The sequence below is a fragment of the Ammospiza caudacuta genome, chromosome 10 (genome assembly GCF_027887145.1).
Source record: "Ammospiza caudacuta isolate bAmmCau1 chromosome 10, bAmmCau1.pri, whole genome shotgun sequence".
Classification (NCBI taxonomy): Eukaryota; Metazoa; Chordata; class Aves; order Passeriformes; family Passerellidae; genus Ammospiza; species Ammospiza caudacuta.
Genome location: NC_080602.1, coordinates 16,865,799 through 16,881,327, shown reverse-complemented (window position 1 = coordinate 16,881,327; position 15,529 = coordinate 16,865,799). Strand labels below are relative to the sequence as shown.

At 40.7% G+C, this 15,529-nt stretch overlaps 1 protein-coding gene across 2 annotated transcripts in view; it reads left to right on the top strand.

The window, feature by feature from the left end:
- Positions 1-12,039: 12,039 nt before the first annotated feature.
- Positions 12,040-15,529, top strand: part of DMXL2 (Dmx like 2) — a 47,533-nt gene continuing 44,043 nt past the window's right edge. For both annotated transcript variants that reach the window (XM_058811623.1, XM_058811622.1), the window contains exon 1: positions 12,040-12,220. In XM_058811623.1, the coding sequence (XP_058667606.1) occupies positions 12,134-12,220 (87 nt within the window). In that variant the 5' untranslated portion in view covers positions 12,040-12,133. The remainder of the gene's footprint in view (positions 12,221-15,529) is intronic.

Below are 15,529 nucleotides of genomic sequence, written 5' to 3'. Positions count from 1 at the left end.
GTCAGCTTTCTAATCACTTGACAAATGATAAATCACTCAGGACAAAAAAAATCAACCTTTTAAAATTGTTTCCACTATAAAAAAGGATATAGTTTCTGCCAGAGTAGAAATGTATTTAACATTCAGTTTTCCAAGTGCAATACTAAATAAATCCTTTGTTTCTGAATTGGAAGGATCAGCTGTGAAAACATCACTTCAAATATAAAACTACTGAGATCAAGTTTATCATTGCAGTTTAAGGACTTCCTTTTCTCATTAGTAATTCTGATTTTTATTCCCTTTGATCTGTTCAGTCTGAAAAAAGTAGAGCATCACCCATTTCCTTGATTCTTGAAAACTGATTATTATTTTAAATTAATCAATTTTTACTTATTTTTCACAATCATTCTAATGATACATTAAGCATAAGAAATAAAAAGAATGTTATGCTCACAACAATGCACCTCAGTGTAGTTTTATGTCATCACCAGCAGCTCCATTTGGCCCATACATCATTCCAAAGTAGTCCCATCCACATGAAAGCTACATGCTGACTGAGAGGAGACACAATGCTTCGTTCCCTTTCCTCTCCTATTCTGTGATTTCATTTTAACAGCTGATGGCAGACAAGCAACATGGTAGGGTCAGAGCAACACAAATGTAACGTATGTGTACACCAACCATTTCTGAATGTTACTGCTTCCCCTGCCACAGTGCCATGACACTGGAACATCCAGCACGTGTCCCTCACTCCAAGAAACCTTGCAAGATGACACAAACAGAAGCATCTGGTCAAAATAAAGCACAGATAAGTTAACAAAGTTATCCTGCAATTTTGTCCATACTTATGTTTTTCATTAGCCATTATAGTATGTTGGCTATGTTTCTATCAAAGAGGAAGAGATACATATGTATGTATAAAGAAAACAGAGATAGATATTTGAATGGCATTTCTAGGAGATGGGGAATGATCCCAAAGTGATGTAAGCAGAGCTCAATCAAATACAACAAAGTGGTACCACTGCACATCCACTAAGTCCTAAAATTCACTGTGGTACAGGTTCTTTACAAATACACTTTTCTTCATTAGTGTATGAAAAATGATCCTCTGGGATCAGAAAAAAGGCTTCAAAACTGAAGGCTCTCTGGCATCAGTCCATTCCAAAAGAGCAAAAAATCAGATACTTCTGGAAAGAAAGAGAGCTAAAAGCCTGACTTGTACTAATAGAGAACGCTGAAGATCTTGTCTCCCTCTTGAGAATAGTAAGTTTTCAATATAGGAAGCCCAATTCCTAAACAGTGATTCTGACTATTTAAGTTGCAAGACCCTTGTATATTCTATGGGTATCATACTCTTTCACTGTTATGGATGGGAGGGGAGAGGGTCTGCAGCCATCTATGTCCCTAGATATTTCCTTTAACTTAAAAAAGCTTATAAAATGTCTCAAAGGCTTCTGCTGTGTCTCTCTAGACATGCATTCTGTCAGTATAAGTCCTTCCTGAAACACAATGTTATGTGAGGTTGCCTCTGAGGATGCTTAGTCATTTTTCCAACAAAGCTACCAAAGCATTCCTTGGGAAGTTATTCTGATCTATTTTACAAGATTACTACTTACTAATTACTAGCAAGGAGAGGCAGATAAAAATTTTGGGACACTAATATAGAAATTAAAGAATAAATGTTTGAGAACAGAATAACTGAGAATTAAGCACACAAAAAGGCTGGTTTGTGGGTGTTTTGGCTAGCACAAATTGTCAGAATACCACCTTGCACATCTTGTTCTCTAAGAGTTAGTAGAGGAAAAGAATCCAGCATTTTTCCAGCCTCCACCCCTTCCTTTTTATTCTTCTAGTAGATATTCCATTCCTAGGCTAATCTTCCTGCTGCTTGTTCATTTATGGAGAGGGGAGGATTTAATGAAAGTTAAATTCTCCTTTGATCAGTTACCGTAAGATAAATAAGATAAAGAAAAATTTAGTGATTTTTTCTTTTAGGAGACATGTTAGGTATTTGAAATCAAAAACATAAGGTCTGCTGAACTCTGAGATGGAAATACAAGGGAAAAGAATTTTCAATTACATCTCACTGAGCAAAGTAACCAGCCTAAAAAGCTTCATGAGGTATTTCTTATGTCCAGCCTCACATCTGGTGAGACCAGTGGTGGTTTCTACCACTGACTGGACCAATGACTCAGAGGCTCCTCTGTTGCCATGACAAATATTTTACCAAATGAATCACAGAACTTACTCACAGCTAACGCCATCTGGCAGAGCTCTGAAACTCTGGTGGTTGTACTACCCTGTGGATACAACCCTTGCTAAATACAGTACCAAAGACTTTTTCCCTTCCCTCTACATCCAGGTAGCAACTGAAGAAGTTTCTGAGCTATGGAAAAACAACATTACAAACACACCTGCATATTTTTGCTGCTTTTTGCAATAAATGCACTGTCCTTGCAAATTAAAAAGAAAAATAAAAAATAAAAAACACCAAAACCTAACAAATTATTCACACTGTCTGCACTGGCTCGTCATTTTTTCTCCCACTCCCATCTGTTCAGTTTCACTCAGCTGGAAACAAGAGAAAAAGCCAACAACATTCAGCCACTCTGTTCCTTGGGAGCTGGAGCAGTCAAGAGACAGGAGTTTTAAAATGGAGTCCTATTGCAGATATGTTTTTAAAGTGCATTGACAAATTATACATACATTGGAAATATGTCTTTTACTACCAAAAAAATTACAAATTGTATTGTCAGGTGAACAGGCCTGTAAAATGACCACACAAAAATGCATATAACACCATAATTCCCTTAGGCCTTTGGGTTCTATAATGCAAAAGATATAAACCCATAAACATCTTTCATTAATTAAAAAAAATATTAGAGTTCATTTTAGTCACAGCAGTTGGAAGTGGAAAGTATTCCTGGTGTTTTTCCAGCATCAGATCCCAGGTTTCCTAAGTTACCCACTTTTTGGGGGTGGGAGGAAATTACATTTCAAATAGTTCAGCATCTAGTATTCAAAATAATAAAAATAATTATTATTTCACATTTCTTTGAGGTTTTGAATTCCTGTTCAATAGTTGTTCTGTTTTATTTCTCTATAAAATGTTTCCATTTTCTTCAGAAGAGAGATTCCACTCAACAGCCAGGTCTGTAAATTTACCTTCTTGCATTGGTACAACTGCACAAATGGAGAATTTACACTGGTGCTAGAGGTCTAAGCACCCAAGCATCAAATTAAGCTGTACAAACCATAATAAATAGACTGCAAAGTAGATGATTTATATCTACAGCCTTTCTTGGGGATGGCAAGACCAAACAATCCAATCATTTGTAGTGCTGATCCAACTCTCCTAAGCATCTCTCCTTTTCAACATTATACGCATTTATTTAGTACCAAGACATAATGGAAATAATTAATCTTTGTGTTGGAACCAGGCCCAGTACCAGAACAAAATGGAAACCACTTTGCTGCTTTTGAGCTTGTGAGCATTACTTTGCCACAAAGCAGGCCAAATCCAAGGTTTACCTAATCCACTGCTTTCAGGAGCAGAAGTTGAACCATGGTGTTTTCTTACCAGTAAAAAACTGTTGGAACAGACAGAAGTTCATCCTGGGTGTCTCCTGCTCCATGGATCCCCAGAAAGAACAGGCAGAAGGTCAGATATACCAACTATTCTTCTCATTGCCAGCAAAATACTGACAGATTCTCTAGCTAAGTGAAAGCTGATGACTTCAAAACAGATTAACAAGGCACAAAGAAGCGTCAGGATAGAGAAAAATCAGAGAGCATTTGAAAATCAGAATCTAATTCTTACAGATATCACACACTGTGCATGAGATCTTTTAGCACAGTTCAGTAGCCCAGCACAGCTGGTGCCCAAACAGCTCTTTGCAATAGTGTCTGACACCAAGTCTGAGACCCTCTACAAACAGACCACACCACAGACTTACTTGGGTTGCCCAGCCAGTACTCAAAATAAAAATGTTTTAAATAGGTTATTTGGCCAAGAATAACTGTAAACACCCATCACTAACAAACACAACAGTAATTGTAATTACTCTATTTGATTTGCTTAACACTAAAGATGAAAATATAGATTGATAACAATGACTACAAGGTTATTCTGAAATGATCCCTTGTGGTTACCTCATCAATAAGATATAAAAAGTACTCTATGATCCACATAAAGTGCTTGTCCTGCTGCTTTAATTACTGCAATCATGCATTTGCTGGAACTGAGGAAAAATTTTAAAAAACCAATGTTGATGAGATATAGAAAAAAGTATTATTTACTTAGCAGAAGCTCCTTCATCTAAATTTGCAATATCCATGGAATATGGATAAAGTACTGTGAATAAAGACACAACCTGAATTCAGAGATAATAAACATCCAGAGAAAAAACAAAATAAAGTTTTCCCACAAGTTTTAACATAAGCAAAATGATACCATTTTCTGCTTCTCTTAATGTAGCAAATCTCTGTGAACAGATGGTAGCAGATCTGTGTGATGCAGTGGGCAGCATTTCCATATCACGCTGCTGGCAAATATCACCACCATTTAACTCATTTATTCCTGTGCACACCCTCACAACACATGGACACATTGCTACCTGGCAGAGGTGCTCAGCACCTACCATTTGAGAGTACTTAGTGCTCAGGTCTGGCTTGTCTCTGTATCGTACGTGATGAACAGCCAGCTTTTTCATCACTCCTTCAACAATCACAAAATTAACACTGCCCTCTGCTTTTCAGGCAAAGCAGATAACCCAAATTCAGCCGGTCTAGGTTAGACAAAAAAACCCTGAGGTCAAAAAAACCAGCTGGTCTATGCTTTAGGCTGGTGGAACAAGAGGAGCCCCTTCTGTGAGATGTGAGTGCAGTGAATAAAGCCTGTCCATGGCTGCCACCTCCTTAGTCCCCTTCATACTGCCCTGCCACGGACCTTGTGACATCAACCTTCTCTTTAACAGCATCACTTCCACTAACTGCAGGCACTGACATCCATTCCTCTCCTGGGCCAGACTTTCACCACAGTTTTACCAACAGTGGGTGCCTAAATAAACTGTCTTCTTTATGCTGTCCAGAACTTCCTCAATATATACAAGGGACTTCAGCATTTGTTTAAACTGAGTTAGGGAATTCTGGAGCTTAGGAAGACAGAAAGGGGAAAAAGGGAAAGCAATGGAAGGGTGGGACATGAATCCGGAAAGCACAACAAAATCTCAAGGAAATATACATAAATTTAAGAAAACCCGTACTCTTCCCAGCAATCAATTAACTGGCAAAATTATTTGCTTATTTAGGCCCAGATTTCACCCTTTATTTTGCCCTAAGGTATATGACTGGATAGCAGAGAGCACTTGCAGTGTATTTGCTGCAGAACATAATTAACCATGGCCAGCATTACATTCACTTCTCGTATCCTGCGTGCAGCTGTAGGATGAAGAGAATGTCTTCCACAAGCACACATCTTTATTACAATCTCAGCATTGTCTGCAAGAGCAGAACACACAGTTCACATCCCAAAATAACCCTAGAGATTCTCAGTACTATACAATATGAAGAGTCACACAAATTTCTCTTTTACATGTACTGCAGCATCCTGCAGATCAGTTTGATCCAATGTGTTGACACAGGAACCAACAATCCTCAACTGCACTGAAAGGCTCCAGTTAGAAAACTCTACAGACCTCTCACATTCTCTGGAGAGAAGTTACATAAAACTTAGTTGTTGCACATATAATCATCTTCAGAAAATGTTTATGGTCAACAGTTACTTGCTTTTCATTATTTATTACAAGTAATACAAATCCCAAATAATTCAGTCACCAGTTTGAAACTATGAAGGCGATAGAGCTTTGCATATCACCTGTCAAACTTACTGCTACCTCTGAGAAACCTTACATGATTCATTATTTATTTTAGGAACTGAATACATAGATAGCACTTTGTTCTCAAGCTATCCTCCATAGATGCCATTTTTAGAATACAGCATATACCTTAAATATTAAGGTATTTTAAAATGCTCTTTATGTACTATTGCAAGAAATTTTCAAAGGCTTTTCTATGGACACAAATTATGAGCAGGTGTTAAACCAAGATCAGCTGCAAGGCTGTCAAATTGCAGTGGGGGGGTGTATGGAATTTTAAAAATATTTTTAATTTTCCATTTTCCAGAAGACACTGTATTTTCAACTTTTTACTCTGATTGGGAGGTGGAAGATGTGGAGGATATCAGACTTTCACACAGCCCCAGTTATTATTAACTATGTGGTCTGGTTTATATCCCCGGTCAATTTAGTCAATTAGCCATAAGAAACTCCCTCAACATCTCAAATTTCCACACTAAGAAAAGCTGAGGATATGCCTCAGAGTTATGATAGCGAGCTGGAATATTGATAACTACTTCACTTCAAGTGATTCATATCTGTCCTGACAGACTGCCTGGAAATGCATAAAGCAAATAAAATACTTGTGGTCTCCAAATTACCCACAGCAAACACATTCATATCGCCCAAGCCACAGCCCATAGAGATAAATTGCACTGCTGAGCTCAGCACAAGAAAATGCCATTGAGTTAATTAGCAATTGTTCAGCTTGAGAGTTTATGCAAGAGACAGGAGTACTTCAGAGTTAATGATTAGAGCCTCAAAATACCAAACTAAACCCAACAACCGGCACAGAGTGCTTCAGTTACACCTGTCACATGTTGCACAGGGGGCAAATTCAATCTTATTTTGCACACTTCTTTTTGTAATGCATTCCCTGCACAGACAGGAAAACAGTGAGACGTTCCAGGGGGCACTCTGGAAGACCTAGCTAAGTACTCAACATAAGGTGTTGATTTCCAAAGCCTCCACTGAGCATCTAAAGAACAAAACAAATAAACAGTGTGGATACTTTTTCCACTCTTCTTCCTTACCAAATGCAAACATACCTTTAAAGACAGCATTTATCGGGTTTTAATATTGCAAACAGAAGAATATAATAAGAGGCTCACAGTGACTTTCAGCAGCTAAATGCACATGATTGCACATGTTATTTGCATCATCAGTTCAAAGGAAACAAAACTGACAGCTATAATGTTACAAGCTTGGTTGGTTTTACTCCAATTAAAAAACCCATACTACAATCTTCACAACCATGGGTAACATTACAACAGCCTTAAGGTAGTTAAGGTCTTACCAAAAGTGAGTATTGAAAATGTTGGATTAGGATGCATTCAGGTACTTGCAGAAAATGTTAGGCAAAAAGCCCACAGCATGCAAACAAGTAGATCTGCATGTTGTGTCAAAAACAGCCTATATAGGTGCCAGGAAAACTCAAGAACAGTACCATATGGAAAGCTAAAAGAAAAGAGCAGAGGAGAAAAATCCCACCCTTACAGATTCCTAATAACACTTATAAAAGTGAGAAGGCATCCATAACAGGGCACCTTGAAGTTAAAGAAATGCCCAGTACAAGAGCTACCAAAAAAACCCACAAATCTGAACTCATAAGAAGCTTTTCACATGTCAGCCCAAAATATTTTGGCTAAAGTTTCTCACAAGGGGATTTAAATACAAGCCTTTTTCAGCAGCATTATTCCTGTGATGCTTGTGAAACTGCTGGTGTTGAAGACCTGAGTGTGCTTGAAAACAGTCATTAGAAATTTATAACTGGAATCATCTTTTGGGGTCCACCAGTTCCTGGATGGGAATTTGCTCTGTAAATTCATGCAACACCTTTTATTACCTCCTTAAGGACAGAAACATCTGCCTCTGAAATGAAGAATTGAAATCCTGAATAGAATATGACTCACAATGTATCTGGGATTTGTTTTGTGTTTTTTGTTCCCCAATGAAAGGGCCAGGGAAAATTCCCAAAATATCTTTTATAAATACCTAGTGCCATGAGAAAACTCAGTCTGAATGCTTGTTTATGTATTAGCAAAGTTATTAGTGTGTAATTGACAATAAAATTTGTCATTCTATTAAGTCATCTTTTAGAGTGGAGGATAAAGTACATGCTGCATGAGCTAATGCACTTGAATGAATTACATGTGGTCATTTGTGACTTCATTGGAGGGATTCTGTTTTCCAGTTGTTTGGAAGTCATATTGAAAGGCAGGATACACAAATGAAGAGAACTGAAAGGGAGCAGAGCACTAACTATTCTACTTGAAGAAAAATATTTACATTGAAATAACAGTGCCACCTACTATATATTAGGATCCCAATGCTCTGAAAATTATTCTGACCACATTTGTTCAATAAAAGGTTCATGAAATATCTCTATAGGACACATATTTAACAGCAAGCACATGAATAAATTCAGCCAACAAAACTAGTTAACACTTAATCCTGTCAATAAAATCCAGTCATACCATATATCACTATTAGAAGTAATTTATGTTTACTCCATCTCTATTTTCTTAACATCTAAGTAGTTACAACTGAAAAATTGCCAAGTAACTCAATTCTATTTTTTTTCTTCTTTAAAATTGTATTTGTGGGTGTTTGTGGAAATTTGTAGACAAGAAGGGTTCAGAGAGGGAAATATGTGCAAAATATGCACTGCCAAAAGTGTTCAGCATTTAGATACCCCTAGGGAAGCAAGACTATCTGTTACCACGAACTCTAACAAAAAGAAGAAGCAAAAGCTGTGTTGTAGCAAGGTCTTTCCAGAGTACAGTAGAAATGACCACCCCTCTCAGGTGAATGAATGCCTTTAAGGCCTTCTAGAGAAACACACAGAGAATGAACAACAGAAATAAACAACAGTTTACATATTAAGATCATTCTGGACACAATCTTGTTCAAGCAGTAATAACAAAGGTGGAGAAAAAGAACACATTGCAGCTGAAAAATTAATAGCAGAGAACAGATGTCACAACTTATAGATTTAAGTACAGGATTTTCTCCAGGCTAACACCTGAATTTGTGTTCTAGAGAAAAACCAACATGTAGCTATTAAAGAGAGAAAAATACACTTTGTTCAAGTCTATCCAGTGAAGATTTGAGATAACCATTAAGAATCATGAGGAATATATTCAGAGAATCATAAAAATATAGTGCTCAGAGTCTCTCTTGCTTGTGGAATGGTAAAGGCTTTCAGAACCACAAACCCAACTAAGGGGCTGAAACAGGGGATGTTCTTCAAATTTCAAGATACCAAGGCAGCACTTCACCTTTGCAATAAAAAGCAGTCTCACATACATATTTATCTGGCATAATGCCTCTTACGAGTGTTTTTGTTTTTTTTTCTCTAAGCTGACCTCACTGTGAAACCTTTTGAAATTTCTGCCTTCCCATTAAACATCCCACCTTTTGCCAAAAGCAAAACATTTCTCCTAGCTTTTACCCCTAAGCAAAACTAGAAAAGTTGTTAGATTTCTTTTTACGTAATAATGGCTTCTATATAGAAACATATTTACTTCTGATTACTTTCCTTAGCTAAGTGAAAATTCTGCTCCCTATAGCAAACAGAAGCAGTTATTTCTCCATAGCACCCATGTAGTTCAGAGTTTGCTCTCTAAATTTGGATTCCTTTCCTCTGCCTCCCTCTCTCTCTGGAAGCAGCAGAAAAGATGACTGAAGCCTCAGCCTTGTAACACCTCTAGACCTGGAGAAGCAACAGGCAAAGCTGACAGTCACCCACATTCCTGATGCAGACAGCCTCGAGAGGTCACCCAACTCATCCTGCCAGACCAAGGCAGGAACAAAGCACTCCCAGCATTCCTAACACCTGCTTAAAACACCACCTAAAGCAGCTCCAGCTGTACCTTATTAGCATGAATTAAACAGACCTGCTGATTGCATGCAGCTGACACTGTCCTGAGGCGCTGGAAGCTCTCTTCTCACAAAGTCAAGCCAAAATAGGGAATTCCTGGGCAAACAGACTCCAGCAGAAGGACTGCAGGAACTTTTGTTTAGAGCTAAAAAGAAAATAAAGTCATAGAATAAAGCAACAAGAATAAAGCAACAATAATTAAAGGGGAAATTAAAAGATTGAAGGCCCCTTACATATCTTTACTATTATTTTACATTTTATATATGCATATATATATATATATATATATATATATATGTGTGTGTACATGGGAGAGAGTGTTTCATGGTCTCAGGTATAGAAATCACAGTCACACAGACAAAAAATTACTTTAATGTGAGGCATTTAAGTCTCCAATAAGGAAGAATGATTTCAGGTGGGTAAAACATTCTGTCAGCAAAACTCAGATGAAAATATTTGCTTTCAGGAAGAATGTGGAGGCCTTATCTGCAGAGACTTGCAGATTGACTCTTGCTCAAAGTTCTGTGCACAGAGGTAGCCACATTTACTCAGCCACAAGAGCTGCAGTCAGTCTTACTCTCATCAGGAAAACTGAACTGAAAACCAAAAGTCTGCCTCATCATGTCTGTACCTAGCAAGACTGAACCAATCATGCAGGTACTCAGCTTTCTGTGAAGACTTCAGGCCACCACAACCAGGAAAACCCTTTCCTTTAGATCACGCTGTTCATTACAGCTGCCAATCCAAAAGCCAGCTGCCCTTTTTAGGCATTAGCTGGATTTCATTCTGCTCATTAAAACAAACAAACAAACAAACATCTTAAGCAAAAAAAAAAGCCACACCAAGGATTTTTTGCCTTTAAGTCCTGTTGCAGGAATTAAAAAAAAAATCTCACTCATAATAGAAATCAGTTGTAAATGACATATCTTATGTGGAAGAGCTTTCAATTAGAAAAGTTATGGAATAGTGAGATGAAGCACACGAACATTAGATAGTGTTTTCACATTTAACCAGGTCAACTGAAGATCTAAATGTTTTTTTTTCCTTTTTCCCTTTCACCTCAGCTAGAGAGACAGTGGCCTTTTTAAAGGGATTGCCTCTAACAAGCATGGAAGTAGACAAAATCTGAAGTGTTTTCTTAAGAATGTTTTTTCCATCCCAATGTAACTTGACTTCGTGTTTATTTACCTCTACACTTTGAGCAGCATTTCATTCATGTGGTATGGCATGTACACTTTTAAGAAGCAGTACAAGTAAGATGAATCTTGTAGTCTTGTCTCAGGCAATACTGCCATAGACTTTAAAGGAGTGGGAGCTTTGCAGCTTCAATTATTAACGACAGAGAGGCCACTCTATTGACCTAGGACTGAAAAACAGAGAATTTTCCTTATCTCATTACACACAACACACAGAGTATTTTTATTCTCTCAGTCAGAGTTTAGAATCCCTTCCAAGATGTTTCCAGGATCCAGTGTTCTCTACACCTCTGAGACAGAGAAGGACAGTCATACTCAAAGGCATACTCGTTTCCAAGAGTGTTTGGCGGTTATTACAAACAAAGCAGCAAAAGCCTGGCCGTGTTTTCTGTGAGGCGCACGAAATTCAACTGAACACGTTAACCAAAGTCCCCTCACTGCGGGCACGTCCCGGCCCCGCTGCGGGCAGTGCTGGAACGACGCTGGTGCATTCCCGAGAGCATCCCAAGCTCTCTGGGAAATGACCAAACGAGAGGATTCTCTAAGGAAACCAACCAATCCACTCTCAGAAGCACTATATATATACACAGATGTGTGTGTGTGTGTGTGTATGTGTACGTCTAACTACCGAGCGGCAGCCGTGCGAGCCGTGCGGCAGCGCGCCCGCACCTGCCGGGCTGAGGACAAGGCTTCCCCTGGGCGCCCCGCCCGCCGCGCTCCCGGGACACGCCTCCCGCCGCCCCGGGCCGTGCTCCGCATCTCCGCCGCCGCAGCCGTGCTGCCGTGCCTGCCGCCCGAGAGGCGAGTGGGGCCCGCTCACCTCCCGGCGCCGCCGCGTCCGTGCCCGCTCCGGGCCGGCCCTCGCTCCTCACGGCACCGACTCCTGCCCACCCCCCCCGTACCGGCCTCGCGCGCGCCCTTCACAACCCCCCCTCCAGTCCAGTCCGGCCCAGCCCCGCCCCGCCCCGCCCGCGGGCACGCGCACAGCCGGGCCCGCCCCCGCGCGCGCAGAGGGCGGTGCCCACGCGCGCGCGTCTCACCTGATCCGAGCGCTGCCCGGCGCGTGCGCCGCCGCGCGCGCCCCCCCTCCCGCTCCCCCCTTGCCGGCCCTCGCGCGCGCGCCCGCGGAGCCATCCGGGTCCCGGCGGCGCGGCGGGGCCGGGGCCGGGGCCGGGGCCGCGATGCATCTGCACCAGGTGCTGACCGGCGCCGTGAACCCCGGCGACAACGGCTACTCCGTAGGCAGCGTGCAGGACACCCCCTTCACGGTAACGGGCGCCGCGGCCGGCCTGGGCCCGGCGGGCGCGGGCCCGGGGCCAGCGGAGGGAGGGGATCCTGGCGGGCGGGGGGCGCTGCGGGACCGGCGGGTCTGGGGGCGGCCGGGGATCGCCTGGCAGCGCCCCGTGCTCTGTATCAACCGGGGAACCCCCCGGTGGGTGTGCTCGGATTTCGCTGGGCCCTTCTGTCTGTCTTTATTTTTTAATTTTTTATAATATATTTTTGTGTATGTTCATATCTTATCTGCACAGCGCACACAGTCAGTTGTACTGGGGCTCTGACGAAGCCCGCCCGCTACTGAGGAGCGTCTGCCTTCCATTACTGAGCCTTAACACATAAATTAAAAATTAAAACACCAATTTGTCAAATGCTCCTCTCAAACTGGAAAAGAAACAGGAAAAGATGATAAAGAGACACACTAAGTGAATTTCAAGAGCCCCGTAGTGTATAAAACAATCTGTTTCTCATTCACAGGCTATTTTTGTTTATTGTCAATTTCTAATGTTAGTTTCACTCCGTTAGGTTACGTGTGCTTGGTATGCTTTGATTTTGATCAGTGATCAGTTTCTGCAGTGTTTTCCTGCTGCCATATAATCGGTATCTTATTCTTTAGGTGTTACTTGTCTTACTGCATTTTATATTAACAAGATTATCCCAGGCACAAACCAGTTCCAAGCAAAATGATGCAGAACATCCTTTCTAGTGTAAGATGAATGTCAGCAGACTCGTGAAACATTTAAAGCTTGCAGTGAATTATCACCAATGTCTTATTTCAGTAATGAATGCTAGAGATCCTTAAGAAATAAAAGGTGCCATGTTTGTCTTTATTTTCCTCGTTCTGCTGCTATGCAGCCATACTGCTATTAAAGGGACCTCTTTTACTTTTGATTTTTATATAAGTCATTTACTCACATTCACATTCTAATGTGTTCCTTTTTACAATGGCAATTTGAAAAGTCAATCAAATAGTATTATGCAACATAACTTTATGCCCATTCTTGTCATAGCTTTGATAACATCAGTAATGAATTATAATGTTTATTGTGGTTTCTACAAGAATTTTCCAAGAGCAAAGGTAGCACCTTCCAAAATGATGCAGGATTGTTTGGTAGGATTTAAATTATGGAACTACAAATAACAGACCACACTGTTTTTCTGGCTGCTGTATCCAATATTTTTGTAATAGAGCAAACAAGGAGCTAAAGAGATAAGTATGCTTTAATAAATGTATCTTATGGACTTCCATAGCTGTAACTTTCTTCTGTGTTTTTTCTTCATTCTCTGTATTCATGGTACTATTTCCTGTTCTTTTAGGCCTTGATCCTAGAGTAAACTGTACAGGTAAAAACTACCTGCAAACAGGCAGTTTGAGGTCTTATATCCAGATTCTTAGGAAATTGGTTACCTGTGTGACTTAGTAGAACCATAATCTACCATTGACTGCAGGCAGTTCATTAGTGCCTAACCTCAAATTCTGTCAGTCAACATCACCTGTCTGGACAGAGCTTTGTGCCCCCAAACCACTGAGCTGTTTGGAGCCAGGACTTCAGCTCAGATCCCGAGGCAGGTTTTGCAGTTCAGGTGACAGAGCCTGACTCTGCAGACCTGCTCTGAAGCCCCAGCACCTGTCAGGCTCTGGCTCACAGCACCAGCAGGGCAGGGAGAGGGCAGGGGAGATGTACACAGCACGCTGTGGGAATCCATAGGTGTCTGCAGGAATACAGAGATATCTGTAGGAACCCATAGCTGTCTGGGAATCCATAGGTGTCTGTGGGAATCCACAGGGCTGTGGCACAGGAGCTGCTGTTTGTGTGCACATGTGCCCACTCACGTTTTGGTTGGTGTTGGGGCGTTGAGAATGCATGAGAATGGTTCAAAATTGCTACAACTGATTCATCGCAGGCACTTGAAAATACAGCTTTTTTGTGTGCAGAAATGAATCACTGCTGTTAAAAATACTCTGCTTAACAGCAGAATAATGGGTTGGGTACATATATATATGTACCCACTAGTTAATAGGTTTGGAACTATTTCCCTTTTTTCTTGAGGAGGAGTAGGAGAAGAAACTTCCTCTTAAGATGAATGTACTTTAGATGTCCAAGTCCAGCAATCTTAGGATTCCGAGAGAAGAAACACATTTTCTTCTAACCTGATTAGGGACATTGCAGTTCTCAGGTTCTTCATTCTTCCCTTCTTCTGTGGTTTGTCCTTGGCTTGTTTACATGACTCCTTGCTGGGGATAAAGGTAAGCTTTTAATTTCCAAGTCGGTGTAGCTAGAGGTAAGATGATAACACAGTCTGCCTCAACTTTTTTAAAGCTTTGGTTAAAGTCATCTAGTTATTCTGAGAATAAGAGAGGGAAATAAATAATTTTCCACTATTTTTCTCTCTGCCTGCTAAAACAAGTATTAGCAGCTGCGTAAAACCATAGAGATCCAAAGAAATAGAGAAGGCTGTCTGTAGGTTGGCTACAAAGGTTTTGTCAGTGCTTATTCTGGAATGTGCAGGGTCCTTTCCTCCCTCAGCTCCCACATCTGCCTGCAGCAATCCTGACACACATCCACCTTTCCCAAGGAAGAGCTGAGGCCCAGAGATGTGTGTACCTGCTGGATGGTCTGGTAGAGGGGGTGATACACAGGAAAAACTGTTGGAAGGGTGATTAGAAGCAAAATAGCCCCATAATGCTATCTTGTACCAGACTGTCTCCTCAGCCTCCTTCGTCTGAGCTCTGAAAAGACTCTGCTTAAGCGAAGGGTCAAAGTACTGAGTGACAGAAGTTCTGGGAATAATTCTGTGCACTTTTCAGCTTGCTGTTAGTTCATGTTCTCATTTTAGCAAATATTGCTAACTGTGTTCCACAAGTGAGTTTACAGAAGGTTGAAGGTTTAGCTTTAAGCAGAGGGCCTTACAGCACAGACCCTGCCCTGACAGAAGTGGTGTTTGTGCCTCACAGTCTAACTGGTAGCTAATAAGCTTTTAAAGGTAGTAAAATGCATTTTTCAAACCACAGCTGATTGTGTTTAGCTTTTGTTCAGAAAGAGCTGGTTAAGCAGCTACAACAGAATGGAACTGTTTCTAAGGTTAGTCTGGGTTTAAAAATGAATAGATAAAAATAGCTATGTCATTTACCTAGAGGCTGGATTCTGTAAGTATAAAAATTTCAAGTGTCAGACGAGCAGGAAATGATATTTACTTTTGCACTGATTGTGCAAAATACAAAACCATAAACATCGTTAATGAAATATCAGAAGGTCAGATTTTAGGGATATCTAAGAATTTTACTGATAAAAGTGAGAAAA